Source organism: Arvicola amphibius, chromosome 5 (assembly GCF_903992535.2).
Source record: "Arvicola amphibius chromosome 5, mArvAmp1.2, whole genome shotgun sequence".
Classification (NCBI taxonomy): Eukaryota; Metazoa; Chordata; class Mammalia; order Rodentia; family Cricetidae; genus Arvicola; species Arvicola amphibius.
In genome coordinates, this window is record NC_052051.1 from 140,438,864 (window position 1) to 140,454,520 (window position 15,657).

General features: G+C 46.9%; 1 protein-coding gene across 1 annotated transcript in view; it reads right to left on the reverse strand.

The window, feature by feature from the left end:
- Ccbe1 (collagen and calcium binding EGF domains 1) overlaps positions 1 to 11,531 on the reverse strand; it is a 230,713-nt gene extending 219,182 nt beyond the window's left edge. Inside the window, exons 1-2 of the mRNA XM_038331912.1 lie at positions 11,065 to 11,531; positions 10,556 to 10,636 (exon numbers count right to left, since the gene is read on the reverse strand). Coding sequence (XP_038187840.1) covers positions 10,556 to 10,636; positions 11,065 to 11,198 — 215 coding nt within the window. The 5' untranslated portion in view covers positions 11,199 to 11,531. The remainder of the gene's footprint in view (positions 1 to 10,555; positions 10,637 to 11,064) is intronic.
- Positions 11,532 to 15,657: the final 4,126 nt, after the last annotated feature.

Here is a 15,657-nt window from a genome sequence, read left to right on the forward strand (position 1 = left end):
GAACCATTCCTGCCTTGCTAGTAGAAGCTGGTAGCCAAGTGAGAGAACCATTCCTGCCTTGCTAGTAGAAGCTGGTAGCCAAGTGAGAGATGGGGCTGCAAGGATGAAGTGAGGTTTAGCATCTTAAAGCCGCATTGGGGACACCAAGGGACTTTGCCCCAAAACGAATTCTGATTCAGGGGGTGGGGCCAGGACCCCAGTGTCTGCATCTCTAGGAGTGATATCCTGGAACTTGCTAAAGATTATACTCTCCGACATCTGGTACCATCCTAGAGAGGGTCTATAGGAACGAAAGCTATAAATACCACACTTTACACCATTTGGGGGAAACAATCCAATCTTTTTTCTTCATTGATATTGCTGAAAGTAAATTCGTTGTATGGATAACCTGAAGTCAAAACATTGGACAGTAAAAGCCATGAAAATCAAAGAGTATATGATATTCCCCTTTATTAAAGGGCACTGATGAGGTATGGGTTTTTGTTGTTTAGTTTTGCTGGCAGAGTTCTGACTTATCTTTTGGACATTTTGTCCAGCTTAGTTTCTGCCAATGAAACTGACACCCTGCTTCCAGTGTCCCTTATTCTCCTTAACTGGAGGAGAGGGGAACTTCCTGGAAAGGGCCAGCTAACACACAGTTGAGGCTTTGGGAGTCTAATCAGAATGTATAGTGTGTGTGTGGTCTGAGCACCTTTAGAAAGTGTGCTGTGGGTTGGAGAGGGGGCTCAGTGGCTAGGAGCACTTGCTGGTCTTCAGAGAACTTGAGTTGGATTCCAGCTCCCAAGTCAGGTGTCTCACAACTGCTCTTAACTCCAGCTGCAGTTCTGGCCTCCTCAGGCACCTACACTCATGTACACATACTTTAAAAAAACTTAGAAACTTAAATGGGCAGCTTAAATTGGCATTGATAGATTATGTGTTTAAAAGGAGGACATGAATTTGGGGGGTAGGTAGGTAGAGTAGATAGATCTGGGAGGATCCAGGGAGATGTTTGGGGTGACTATGAACAAAATATATGAAATTCTCAAAGAATTAATAAAACTTTTAATGTACAAACCATTCTTAGGAAAGGGGGAGAGTAGACAAATCTGTAAAGAGGAAGGGGACAGATAAGATAACAATAACATTATCTGAAAAGGCCACACAGAATCATACTATTAACTATTTACCTTTTAAAAACTATAATACACATAATTTTGTATATAAATACACATACCTAGTTTAATGAGCTTTCCTCATCTGGGCTGTCCTTCCTCCAAGCACCAAAGACCACTTAACAAAAACCCCAATACCAATATGAGAAGCCTCTTTTGAGCTATTGTTCAGGGCTGTCAAAGGGACTCTGAAGCTATTTCTGTTGCCTTTAGTTACTCCAAGAGGTGGAAGGCAAGCCCTGTTGCAGAAGACACCCCACACTTCAGAAACAAGAGCCCAGAGTTACCTGAGCTGGAACTAACTTCCATACCCCATCCCTAAAGACTAGCTTTCATGGCACCAGAAAGTGTCATGCAAGCTTTCAAAGGAGCGAGGCAACCAATAGTCCTGCACAGCTAGGATGCCTATGAACCACATCGATGACCAGCATGGTGTGATGACTCTAAAAGTACAGTAGTGGCGAACATGACTTGGCAGTAACCAAAAGTTCTCTAATTGGAGTTAAGACCCAATCAGCAAAAGGAAAATCATCCCTGGTACTGGGAACCTAAGTAAGTACTCAGGGCTAGTGAAATTATAGTTACCGAAGGAGAACCTACAACCTCTAATTTACTAAACTGGCATAATCCTTAATAACAGTCTATAAACATATTTCTTTATGCCCACAGACAAATGTACTTTTCAATCAAGGAAGCTTCTCATTGCAACAGACAGAGCCCACCAAAGAAAACCACCCAATCAAAATGAAGAGTTGTGGAGCCCAGTACCAATGGACACATCTAAAAAACACTCCCACAGCTAAGGCTCAGGGGTCATGGAGGGAAATGATTGTAAGAACCAGAGGATCAGGGAGTTTGCTGTGAGATTGTGTCTCCAAGTAATCTCAAAAACTACATCCATAAAGTCTCGGCTCTATGACTGCCCAAACATGAGCTGCACAGGGATGATACTAATGACCGTGACAAAGGGACTGGGAAAAGCCCATGAGGCCTCAACCCTACACAAAGAATTAAGGCAACCGAGGAAAAGCAGGAGTGGGAGAGGCGGTCCCCCTTGGAGAAGAGCACACCAATTAGCTGTCAGTGATAAATGGTCAGCTCTGAAAAAACGCATACAAGTAACACTGTATGAACTAAGCAAATTATGTTAAGGAGTGGTGTGTGTGTGTGTGTGTGTGTGTGTGTGTGTGTGTAATTATAATTAGTGAAAAGGGGACCATCAATGCAAAGAAGAGTAGGGAGAGGTATATGGGAGGGTTTGAAGGAGGAAAGGGAAGAGAGAAACTCAATTATATTATAACCCCAAAAATAAAAAATTAAACACACCAAAAAATGCTGGTATTTCTTAGATTAGCAGTAGTACACAAACAAGTCATGAGCTAGTTGCCAATCTTGAGTGTATACCAAACCCCTAAGGTATGTTCCACATGCACTGAAAGCTCTGCCTGCCACCCCGCCAGCATCCCCTGCATCAGCCACAGAGGCTTACAGGTGGACTTCCCCACTATTCCCAGAGAACTGATGGACTCTTCCTTCCAGATGGGACAAACGGATCATCCCACAGTTGTGGAGAAAAGAACAGATGCGAATACACGTGCAGGTTAAGAAATGTGTGTGTTCCAAGTTCCTGAAATCAAATGGGTACAGTGAGGTGACCTATTAGGCCCGGACTTCTGACACTTTGAAATGGCATCACCTACAAAGTTCTTGCTTGACACCTGTACAATGTAGTTTAGAAAAAAAAAATGAACAAGAGAGAGCAAAAAAAAAAAGCTTTTGTTTTAAGCAAATTCATGACTGCACTGAGCCAAATTTAAGCTGTCCCTGTTTTAAATGTGACCTGCAGGCTGCAGGTTGGACATACTTGAGTCTAGCTGGGGTTTCACCATAACAAACAAGGGACCAAACAGTATACTGACTTCCCCCTAGCTGGATAATTCAGATGCTGCCATCTGCCTGTCAGTCACATGGCTCAGAAATAACTCTCCTATTTTTGTAATTTTCAGAAAGAAAAACCTTGTAGTATATGTTAACTTCTGGCAGGACAGAGGAGAGAAAACAAAACCAAGTTTGATCATCACCAGTAATTTTCATGTCTCTGCTTGGAGCTGCACGAGTTGTGTTATTTGTTGCTGTTTTTCTGAAAAGATGTATCTTGGCTACAAGGAACTTTAGGATATTAGTCCTGGAAAAAAAATAACGTTGCTCAGATGTGCACCAAAAGTTATGAAAATGTTCTTTCCTGAAGATAAATGAAAATCCGTAAATCCCAGCAGAACAGAAGTTTGTTCGCTCCCTTCAGATGCATTTTACGTGTGAAGCATGAAGCTTGGCACATTGCGATCGCCCAGCAGACGTGCTGACTAAATATAAGTGCTAAGGCTTTAAAACTAGCAAATAGATGCATGGGAAAGGGGGCTAACTTGGCGGGAGAGAAGTTGCAGATGTTATGACCGTTTGCTTTTTCATCCCCAAAACAAAAGCGAGAAAGTCGAACAGAATGAGCGCTTTGTTCTCAGCCCCACAACGCGGCCCTAACAATGCCGCAGCCTCTCCCATTCATAAGGGCATCCCGGTCCAGCTGAGCAGGAAGCAGAAGATCTCGGGAGGCTGAGCATGGATGGAGACAGCGAAACGAAAACCTTCTCCTGAGAAAACACAGCAGCCAGAATAAAGAGGGCCGCCGCCCCAACCTCATTTGGCAAAGACGAAGTGATGTGAAGGACAGGAAGCCAGGGAGCAACCATTTCAGGGACAGTCAGGAGTAAGTAGATCGGATCTCCAAGGACACGGCGATGAAAGCCCAGCCATGAGGCCGGCTAGTTCAATTGTGAGCTGAGACAGCGTGAAAAGTGATACAGAGTCGCACTTGGGGCGACCATTCTCCACCCACCCTCGCCTCCTCTCTTCTGTCACCTCTTCCTGTGAGAAGGAAAGGGACTCTCTAAATAGCCTCCCTTCCCTTCAAGCCATTGTCCGCATCAAAGTACAGGCAGGAGCCCATGTTCCATTTTAGGGTGTAAGCAGAGCAAGTTGGTGAAGCAGACTGTAAGCAGAATCCAGCATATCTGACACATGGAAAAGGATGGGGAAGCGGGTCTGGCTGGCAAGCAGTGAAGACAATGGCGTCCCTTAGAGGAAGCAACTGATCTCCTTCCTACAGCAGCCTTCCTGTTAGGTCTGGAGCAGCTCACCTGTAATTCCAGAATTTTGGAGGCAGGGAGTTCAAGATCAGCCTGAGCTAAATAATACAGTGAGACCGCCTTGAAAAGGTTAAATAAAACAAAAATCCCATTTCTCAGCTTTTAAAAATTTAAGGTTTTTTTTTTAATGCTGTATACACGTGTAGGGCGTGCTCACGTTACAACACGTGTGTGGTTGCCAGGACGAGTTGCAAGAACAACTTGCAGGAGTTGGTTCTCCCGTCCCATCTGGGTCCCAACAAGTGAACTCAGGTCATTAGGGTGGGCAGCAGCCATGTTTACCTACTGGGCCATCTCACCAGCTTCTCACTCAGCTTTTAAAGGACACAGGGCACGTACATGAGTAACAATAGAAATCCTAAAATGCTTAAGGCATTTAAATCAAATTTTGTCTTTTCCTTTTCGTATTAACAATCATCCAATCATATATACGTGTATATGGGTTGAGCACTCTCTTCCAAGTCTGGAACTAACCTGTGAGGTCATGGCCACGAGCGAGGGGACAGATGATCCAAGGCCTCAGAGGGTTGACAGTCTAGAGCTAGATACAGCCTCACGGAAAGAGAGTGTCTCCCCTGGATGTGACTCAGGCCCTGATCTGCTCTCTATCACTTTTGCTCATTACTAGTCCCCATTTCCTTCCTTAGGATGGCTCAGGATGGTTGTGAAAGTATGCTTCCCCAGAGGGGGCCCTGGGTCCTGCATGCGGCACAGTCATGCCCTGCTTCCCACTCCTCAAGCTATGCAAGCTGTAGGATGGAGGCAGGAGAGGGAAGAAACAGAAAAGAGGGGGGCAGACTGAGAACCTCAAGTCTTATTTCTGCAGTGATCATCATGCGTAGCCCTTGGGAAAAAAACAACTTCTCTGGTCCTCCAAGATGGAATCAGTATCCAATTCAACCTGGCTTTGATGTCCACCACCCTGCAGTGATAAGTAGAGAAACTTCAGGGGTCAGTGGAGAGGCCTCGACATGGAAAGATGCTCAGTGGTACCCCATACTACTAGATTTCTGGGTTACCCTGCACTTGGAGAAGCATCTAGAAACATGGCATGCTGGCCAGTAGAGACAACACTGTGGATGTGTCTAGTCTAGGTTTACATTCAAAAATCTCTGCTGGGTTCTCCCAGAAGTCATTGTTAACAAATAAAATCCCACTGCCAAGTGTAGGAGACTTCCCCTAAAGTTTTTGGTCAAGGGTATCCCGGGACACCCCAGAACAACACAGGCTCTTATCATTGCTCTTGGTTGTCCTCGGAAACTTGATAATAAGCCCCAGTTAACGAAGACACCACACACGTTGGTCAAAGGACAAGAAATCAAGAATAAAAATACTATACATTTTTTAAAAATATCAATTATAAAATCCACAGAAGTCAGTGAGTGTGCACTGCACCACTTCTGCAAGCCACCCCCATGGCCACTCTTAAGGGGCAGGGGTAACAGGACGTGGTGCTGACTCAGCACTCACAGCAGCAGCAGCAGCAGCAGCAGCAGCAGCAGCAGCAGCAGCAGCAGCAGCATCTTGACCGTCTCAAAGCACATCACACATGCTCACTCACTTACAGTGCTCACAGCCAACTCTAAACATCGTTAATGCGATCCTCAGATTCCAGTGGAGAATTAGAAGCGGGTTCAAGGTCAAAAACTGAAAGAATAGAGCTGAGACTCAGAGAGGAGCAAAGAGTTTGTGATCATGTGTGCTCTGACAGTACCAAAGCCCTCTATGGGATATCGGCAACCTGCCAGGACAGTGCTCTCTGCAGCCTCCCCCAGAAGCATCCTCAGCCAAAAAGCCCGGTATTGTCGGTCCCTCAGTGTTAGCCTAATTAAGTGGCCCTCTTGCTCTACAAGTTCTAAATAAACACATCTGCAGAAATACCACACGAACCTCCACATTCCCACAGGGCTTGGCAACACAGATGCACTATCTTGAACGAAACTGGGAGTTCCTGAATCCCGTGTCATTTTTCCCATGGGAACATAAGCCACCTTCAGCTAGAGGACTTCCCAGGGAGAAAGCAATGACAGGGCCGGAGTGGAGAGGGCAGCATCTGTATCACTTCTTCTTTTTGGAGACTTGGGAACTAAGACCAAAATCACAGGTGGTTTTCTCAACCGTTTTCACTAATACAAGTCTACGTAAAGAGCCACCTCGAATAACAAGGTCAAGTCTGCACTTGCCTGAGAAGTCATTCCTAGCTGCTATCTCGTCCCCATCATTAGTACTGTGTCAACCACACAGCTTCGGATTCCATCATAGCCACTAGTACTGGCTCCCATTACTAAGGCTTTTGTTCAAAATCAAGCCCTTAGATTACCTGTATTTGATCCTTTTATGTGCAAATATCCCCTAAAAGGGTTCTAAGTTCTTAATAGATATGTAACTCTTTTAACCAAATAATCAAAGCAGTTCCTGTTTGTTAGGCATAGCCTTAACCAATAAAAGCTGATATATATATATATATATATATATATATATATATTCACACACACATTTTAACACTTCATTTTATTGATGTAAAATACAGCAAAATAAAGATAAACAAATCTTCTAACTACATGGAACAAGGAAAAACAACTTGTGACTGCAGGGGTGGGGAGTAGAGAGTGATAAAGATAGTTCCAGAAGACTAATGTCATAATGACTTTCTGTGCCTGTTTTATATGCTTGCCTTAGCTGTCATGAATCCCTTCTTCAGATAAATTATACCCAGGCTCTGATATCTTAACTACTGGTAACAGAATGTCCTGTGCTAATTGTAAGGCTGGATGAACGTTAGTTCTCGGCTCATTAAGCTGCCACTGGTACTTCTGCAAACAGTGTTTAAGCTTTGGGTGCTAGGCAGCATGAACACTGGCAAGACAAATTCTAGAGACATGGACCCAAGATTGTGATAAGGAAGGAAAGCTGTACATACATGAACCCGTTTTGTATATAATGTGACCATTTCAATTCAACTGTCTGAAACAGACTTCAAAGGCAAAGGATGACCAAGGTCACTGTGGGTCTCTGTGTTCTCCGGAACTGTCCAGCCGTCTGAGTTTTGTCTTCCTTTTCCCACCCCTGAATCTAGAGTTCACCAACTAGCAGATTTTTCTGAGATAACGGACGAGTCCAGGGCTTAGAAGTCAGATGAACCTTAGTTCAAATCCTGGTGCATGTGTGTGTCCGCTGTGAGAGCGCTGGGGGGCGGGGCACTTTCAATCTCTCCGATTATCTTGTTCCCACTTAGCAAAACTGAGATAGTAGACATGTTCCAGGTGGCTCTATGCCTCAGAGACAATGTAAACAAAGTTCCCAGAGCCATGCCAAATCTAAAGTTAGTCTTCAAACTATTGTTATTTAATATCTGACGTAAAGTGCAGAAAACCAGAGAAGAGCTGCTTAGGTGAACTCCTAAAACACAAGAGTGTCGAGAACAAAAACTACTCAGAACCCATCTCCTCTCTAAATTTCGCATATATTGTCTAGTTTACATATATTCGGATCTACGCCAGCAACGACCTTTTGAAAAAAAAAAATCCCTTCAGCAAGTTCTGAATCCTTTCATGTGCTAAAAATTATTCACTAGCCATCTGGGAGACTGTGGTATTTTCCCAGCTCTGAGGCCTTTTCCCCAGCAGGTGCCACAGTGCTGATAGTTGAGAGAACCCCCTGAGAAGTGTGCTGTCCCCGTGGGGTGGTGGGGACTCTCCTTCTAGGAAGATGTGCTCAAAGCGACTTGCTCTACTACAGAGGCCTCCATGCTTCTGGGGATCTAGCAAAAGGGTTTACAGCATGCCTGGGGGTTGAAGACAATGGTTTTTATATGGTGCTCCTCAGACTTGAACGCACACCTCATTAAGACATAGATCCAGTTGAGGGGCTCCCAGGAGGGTCTGGTAGTCTACCCAGTGCCCAGCAATGCCATGAGAGTTGGTGAACAGCACTTGAAACAGAAAGGAGCTCCAGGGCCATACCCTGCATTCTGTCATTCTTTAATCTCAAGAACCAATGAGACAAGCAACAAACTGTCCGGCTGTAGTGGTGCAGACCCCAGGGAAGCTAGAAGAGGAGAAACGTGTGAGTTTGAAGTCAGAAGCCAGCCTGGGTTACAGAGTGAGAGACCCTGACTCCAACAGCAAAACAAAATAAAAACAGTATGAGGCTAACAGAACATGCATAGAACTCTTGCCTTCCATAAAGAAATTAATACATTTGTAAACCATAGCAGCTAGGCATAGTGTTGGGGATTATATCTCAATCCCAGCACTTTGGATGGGCAATAAGATCTTGAGTTTGAGACTAAACTGGACTATCAATGAGGCCCTGTCTGAAAACAGTACAACAACAATGCCATTAGCGTACTTGGGGACCGATGTCACTTTTTCAATCTAAAACAGCCCTTCCCACCACACAGATTTCAATTCTTTACCCCTTTCCTTGATAGAGCTGCTGTAGGCCCAACAGGCTGTTTCACTGGGTACCTGGTTAATGAGAACACACTTGCCAAGATATACTGCTAATGCCTCCGAATGAGATAGGGTAAGCAAAATACCACACTGCTTCAAGAAATCTGGAGAAGTTGGCAAAAAAAAAAAAAAAAAAAGAGCGTAACAAATAGAATAGTCAGGCCTGATGGTTTCTGAAAGCCTGACATGAGCTCTGAAACTGTCACTGATTTATGTGACGTCTGACCTTTAGGGACCGAGCAAACGAGCAAACCATGTCAGGAGCACGGTCCATGTTAAATGAGAAGCTTTATACGGCCCGTGATAGAAAAACAGCATGTTCTAGGAAATACTGTGGTCACGTGGATGAAACACAGGCCTGGAACCAGGCAAGCAACCCAGCAGCCAGGACTACGGAGCCATTTCACCAGCTGGATGACCTTGCTCGCCCAGTGCGCCCCTCACCGTCTCTGCCTGTCCATTAAACATGCTCCTCCCCTGTAGGCTACCATTTAGCTCTCCTAACCACCTGGTCCAGGAGCAGGCAGCCCCTTCTGGATCTCACCTAGGTGAGGCAGCTGGCATCAATCCATCCTCGTCACCAATAGCTGATCCGAAAGCACAGTACAGCTGCAGCCACTTCTATGTCACCCAACTGACCTGCCCCTGGAAGGACGCACTTCTCGCCTGAGCCTTGGCCTTATGGGACAAAGTTTCCCCGCATAGAAAGCTCTGGGATTAGCTGGTTGGCCACAGGATAGTGAAGGCAAACTCTCCCTCGCTTTCATTTCTGAGATTTGCTTTATTTTGTGCCACCCGAGCTGTTTCTCAGGCTGATATAAGTGTGTTAACCCAGTCCCTTGCATAGCGTCTTTTAAAAAAAAATCAAACAATAAACATTTAGGGATATTCAAACAATAAGCATTTAAGGATATGTGCCACCTCCATCCTGTGGAAGACAGGAATGGAATGCAAGAATTCAATGATTCAAAACCCAAGTCGCTTGTTAGTTCCAAAAGGCTTCAAGCAGGGAACCTGGGTCCTCTCCTTTGGGGACAGGAGCCACCTGTTCTCCTTCTTTGGTTGCACAAGGAATTACCTGAGAAGCACTTTCAAACTACATTCCCTGGCCCTATGCGTGCTTCATTTCAACAAGAACCCAAAGTGGCTGCCAGTCCCCACCCCACCCCCCACCCCGAATGGGGCCATAGAACATATTTCCTTAAAGATCGTTGCTTTTCTTGAGCCTCAACGATCTTGACGTTTGTTTTTCACGCAAGGCAACAACCATCCCATCTACCCACAATCCTCCCCTCCACGACTTTGCCCACAGAGGCCATGACAGTGGTACACTCTGTCCCGACACAAGGTCAAAAACAAGCCAAGAGCCAAATGTTTCCTTGTTGCCGACCGTATTTTCAAAACAAAACACAAATGAGAAGGAAGCCATTCCTATCCGTTCAGTTTACACTCACAACCCAATCCATTCTCATCCACTGGCAAAACTTTTCCGCTCCAACCTCTACCACGCACGTTTTTCGCGGAACCGTACATGTTCTCGGATCTTCCGGCACACACTGGTTGCAAACTCAGTTGCTCGGCTTTGCTCGGAGCCCATGAACACAGCTGTTGGCACCGAGAAGTTCGGCACCCTACACCACCCCCTCCCGGGCACAGACACAGCCCTGGCTCCACCAGCGCGACTCCAAAGCCCTGCTTGACAGCGGCGCCTGTCCCTCCGGACTCTGCAGGGCCCCAGCTTTACCTGAAGCACGTGGTGAGCTCGCCCGAAGACTTCAGACAGGGGTATTTGGTTGTTGCGATCTTGTTTTCCGAGCACACTTCTCTGTGGGGGGGAAAAAGTTGAAAAGGAAACTCCGTTGAAGGTCAGAGGGAAAGTGGAGAGCAGTACGCGCTGGGCTCTGCGACCAGACGCACCGGCTGCTACTGGTCCCCGGGCGGACTCAGCAACCGGAACGAGCCACGGGAGATTCCCAGAACCGGGCTGCCTCAGTCCTAAGTGACTAGAAAAGCCAAAGAAGTCAGCACCGCAGCGCGGCGGGAAAGTCGTGCGGACGGTATCCAGTATCCCGATCCACAGCTGGGAGAATCGAGGCAGTTCCCGTAAGAGATGGAAGTCACCTGGGTCATCTAAACACCCTGCTGGGCCCAGAGAGCTGGGACCTGTGGGTCGGCCACCTGGGACATTCTGCACCCCACCAGCCAACCCTGAGCGCACCCAGCGCGACCTCCGCTGGGGCAGGTGGCCCTTACCTGTCGCGGTCCTCTGGCTCCTCTCGGTAGGTCCACGTGTGTCCCAGCGCCAGGAGTAGCAGCAGCGGCCCCAGGCTCTTGCCCAGCTGCCCCTTGGCTGCTCCTCCCCGGCACGGAGGAGGCGGCGGCACCATCGGGGAAGCTCGCGGCTTCTTCTCGGCACCGGAGCTCTCTCCCTGCGCTGTGCCCAGAGGCTCCGCGGCTGCGGCCGCCTTCCCTCTCGCCAGCAGGGGGCGCCGGAGAGCTGGGGCGTTTACACCACCTGCGGGGACGCACTCAAACTTGGGGCGAGAAAAGGGGAGAATCAAGCTTGTAAAAGGGGTGCCTGCCTTGCACGGCCAGCGGGAGGATGCTGGAGCCCTGGGAGTCTCTTCTGGACGTTCAGGCTCGAGTCACTGAACTTGGCTTCAGGCTGCGCTCTACTCTCTCTCCTCTTCCTCCCCCGGGGAGAAGCGCGCAGAGACAAGGCAGCCAGGCGCTCCTTTGCATTTTTTGCTCCAAGGTCTCAGCCTGGGAGGAGGAGTTGTGGCTGTCACTAGGGCGAGAGGAGGAGAGGAGCGGGGTTAATAGCTTCCTTCCTGTTGTCAGTTAACTTCCATAGCGAAGGGTCAAGCCAATGTTTGCCTTTCGCCCATGAGGGCCTTCTTGCGTGCTTTTCTTCTATCCCGGTTTTCTCTTAGAATATGAGAGAGTGGGCAGCGGCTACAGGGTGTCTCCTATATCGCCATTTCAAACGTGAAATAGTCCAATCAAGAAAGTGTGGCCAATTTTCATCCAACCTTTTAGAGGAAACTCGGTCATTTCGTTTGTCCATAGCCCTTGCTGTGATTTTCCTGGTAAGTGCAGTTGAGGACAAGTGAGTTCTCTGCTGAGGCTTCCAAGAGCTTTGAACTCAGCAGCTTGTCTTTAACTGTAAGGATCTTGACTAGATTTGTTTTCTCTGTTAATCAAGGAATGAAAAGGCAGGAAGAATCTCTGGCGCAGGCAGCAAGCGTTGTTAAAACTGAAGACCTACTCACGCACCCACAGAGGAGCGACTCCCCACAAGTGCAGATTCTCAGACCGGCTCCAAGCGGTGGGGTTAGGGTGGGGCTGGTGTGGGGGGGGGGTGGTCTTGGTCTTCCTCCCATGATTTCCAACTGCATTTTAAAAGGAGGAGTGGTTGAAAGGCTTATGGCTTCGTGCAAACTGAGAGATACCTAGGTCAGTCCGAACGGGGTGCGCCTCATTGTGGGGTGGGGGCGTCCTGATTCTAGGTGATGAAGAAGCAGGGAGTTTGCCATCTGCTTGTTTACCTATGGCCTCTTTCCCTGTCTGCCTGCCAAGATGTTAGTCTGCTTTCCTAACCTTTTCCTTACAGAACTCAGCGTCAGCGCTGAAAATACCTTGGGGAAAATCATTGAAGACAGCTGGATTCATGTGTCTCGGGGACCAGGGAAGTCATCTGGTACTGCATGGAAGCTGTGCAAATCACCGGGCCACCACCTGCTAGTTCACGCTGCCCTGTCTACTACATCATCCGTTCTTACCACAGACAAAGTCATAACCAAACTGTGAACCACAAAACCAAGAAAGCCATGGCCCAAAAATAAGTCAGAAAAGCAAGGAGTTAAATGTGGAATCACTAATATTGATCAGTTCTGTAGTTCAGGCCCGAGAAAGTAACTTACTCACAAGCTACAGGTGTGCCCATTGGCTAGGTGAATAGGTGTTTTGAGTTACATAGTAGTCTGGGCTGCTGAGAAATGTTACACATAGCACCTATTATACACTGCCATTTTTACATGAGGGACATCCTTATTCCTCTGTTGGATACTTTGTATTCCTCTGTTGGATACTTTGTATTCCTCTTTTGGACACTTTGCATTCCTCTGTTGAATACTTTGTATTCCTCTGTTGGATACTTTGTATTCCTCTGTTGGATACTTTGTATTCCTCTGTTGGATACTTTGTATTCCTCTGTTGAATATTTTGTAATCCTCAGAAATCTTCTATGGTCATGATTTTATTTGCTCTTCACAATGCCAACTCTACACACCATGCTCCAAACGTTAGCCAAGTGTTTTTCCCCTATAAGCCATTCATAAAAATGAAGAGCATGAGCCGGGAGGTGGTGGCGCACGCCTTTAACCCCAGCACTCGGGAGGCAGAGGCAGGTGGATCTCTGTGAGTTCAAGGCCAGCCTAGTCTACAGAGTGAGTTTCAGGACAGGCTCCTCCAAAGCCAAAAAGAAAAAGAAAGAAAAGAAATGAAGAGCATAAAGCACCCTGAACAGTAAAATCCAGGGGTGCCACTCATTCACAGACAGTGCACTTTCAGCTGGCCATTCATTCAGTGGACACTCTCACGTCCTTCGGAACTTGAGAGTGACTTTCATGGGATCACTACCTGGATTTGAACTCAGGTTACGGTTTATAGGTGAGTGGTCCCAGCTAACATTCTAAAACCAAGTGTTCTCGTCTGTACCCTGGGGAGTTTCCGGCGTCCATCTCCATAGGTATTACGATGAAGGGAGCCACGTACAGCATGTCTTGAGAGCTCTCTGGGAATCATCTTTGGTGCAAATTATCCATTGCACAGACAGTTTCAGGTTTTGGTTTTGCTTTCTGGATACATAGGATCTTATTTGCAGCAGTTATTTGGGTTCTTAAAGTGACACCTTGAAAATGAACCCATCCCGGAGTGTATAGCACGCAGGATGGACTTGAACTGTGCAATAGAAGTGCTGGATGCCATCTTGGAAGGAAAAGGGCCAAGCGGCAGATAGGGGTTTACGTTTTTATTTTCTTACCAATGCCTCTGTTTTGATAACTTGGTTTGTTTTCTTTCTCTCATCTTTGATCATTTCATCTCTGGTTATTTCGTCCATGATTGCATCCTGGATGTTTCTCATCTGCTCTATTCAATAGCACTTACTAAGCCCTGTGTGCAGGCAAGTCACTTTGCAGGGAAGGTATTGAATGATGAAAAGGCAAAACCCAGCAAGATATGGCAGTGCACACCTGTGATCCCTGCAGTAGGGCGACTGGGGCAAAAGGATGAAGAATTTGAGGACAGCCTGGGCTCTATAGTCAGTTCCAGGGTAACCTGGGCTGCAGACTGAAATTCTGTCTCAAATCCAGAAACCGAAACAATACTAAAAACAAAGAAAAATCAAAGGTGAAAGCAGAACCGTGTCATTTGTGTGCACTAAGCTGGTGTCAGCCACTATCTCTTTGGTCCCTACACTAAGCTTCTGTGAGGATGAGGGCCCTGTGAAGCCAAGCAAACAGTCCATATTGGCCTAGAGAAGAATGTCATGGTATGTGGTTAGAAATTTTCTGCAAGAGAAGAGCTGTAGCTGAGACCTCTCAAACCCTCTTTTTTTTTTCCTCAGAGACTGAAATTCATCCAGCTTCTTGTGCTGCGCTAAGCAGAAGGAACTCAAAGATGGCTCTGTATGAATACCAGTCTGTGAAAAGCCGAACAGTCCCGCTAAAGCCAAGCCTGCCTTTGTGCAGGCTGCAGCCTGTGTGGAAGTTTTCAGAACGGAGTTTGCAAGTGGCAGGAGCCTCAGGCATTTTAGGTTTTTCTCCCCTCAGACTCATAGGCTCTCTGCCACACTGCACATCCCGGGCCTGCCCCATTGATCTGCCCAATCCCCTCATCTGCAAACAGCTGGCTTGAGAGAACCTGCCCACTGTCTCTTCCCTGGGAGTGTCGCGGAGATTAATGATCAGGACCTCACAGACCTTGGAGGAGGCGTGTGGTTGTTTCTTTCAGTGCACCTCTTGGCAGGGTTTCCCATACAGACCTGTCAGCTTCCCTGAAATAAACCAGAGAGGGGAGAGTTATACGATTCACCGTATCCTAGGGGCCTGAGCTGTGAGGGAGCTCGAGAGTACACTGTGTGCTGTAGGTCAGGGCCCAGGAGGAACAGGTATCTTAGCAGCGAGGCTGAGAGCTTCCTGGGAGCCAGTGAGGTCACTAGCTGCAGAAGAGAGGCCAGCACTCTGAATTAGCAAACAAAGAAGAAAAGCCAGACAGAGCACACACTTTCAAAGGAAGCCTCACTAGTCAGATTTCAAGAATCCCAACATCTTATGGGGATAAAACTAATACAGAATTAGAAACAGGAAGTTGCTGATAAAGCTACTTGTCTACCAAGGATAGATCACCACTACGGGATAGACGTGTGTGCATATTCTATGCACTCTAGAGCAGCTCAGGTAAGGAAAAACCTGGGACTGAAAATGAAGCTGGATGGATGTCGGCTGGCAGACCCTAACTGCTGTGGGCCCTGCACTACATTAGAGCACAGGTCAGCTCTTGTTACCCTCAGGAGTCAAGTCAGGATGTTTATGTGATCGGTTATAAGAGTCAAGGAAAGGAAAGGCTTATACATTTGCTTTTTCAAGAAAATGTCAAGGCTGGGGAGATGACACATGGGACAAAGGCACTTGCTGTTCAATCCTAGAGACCTGGGTCTGTTCCCCAGAACCCATGATAAGGTGGAAGGAGAGAACCTCCTCCACAAAGTTGCCCACTGAACTCCACCCACACAGAGACAGAATAATAATTTTAATTAAAAAATAATGGAACACACGCACACAC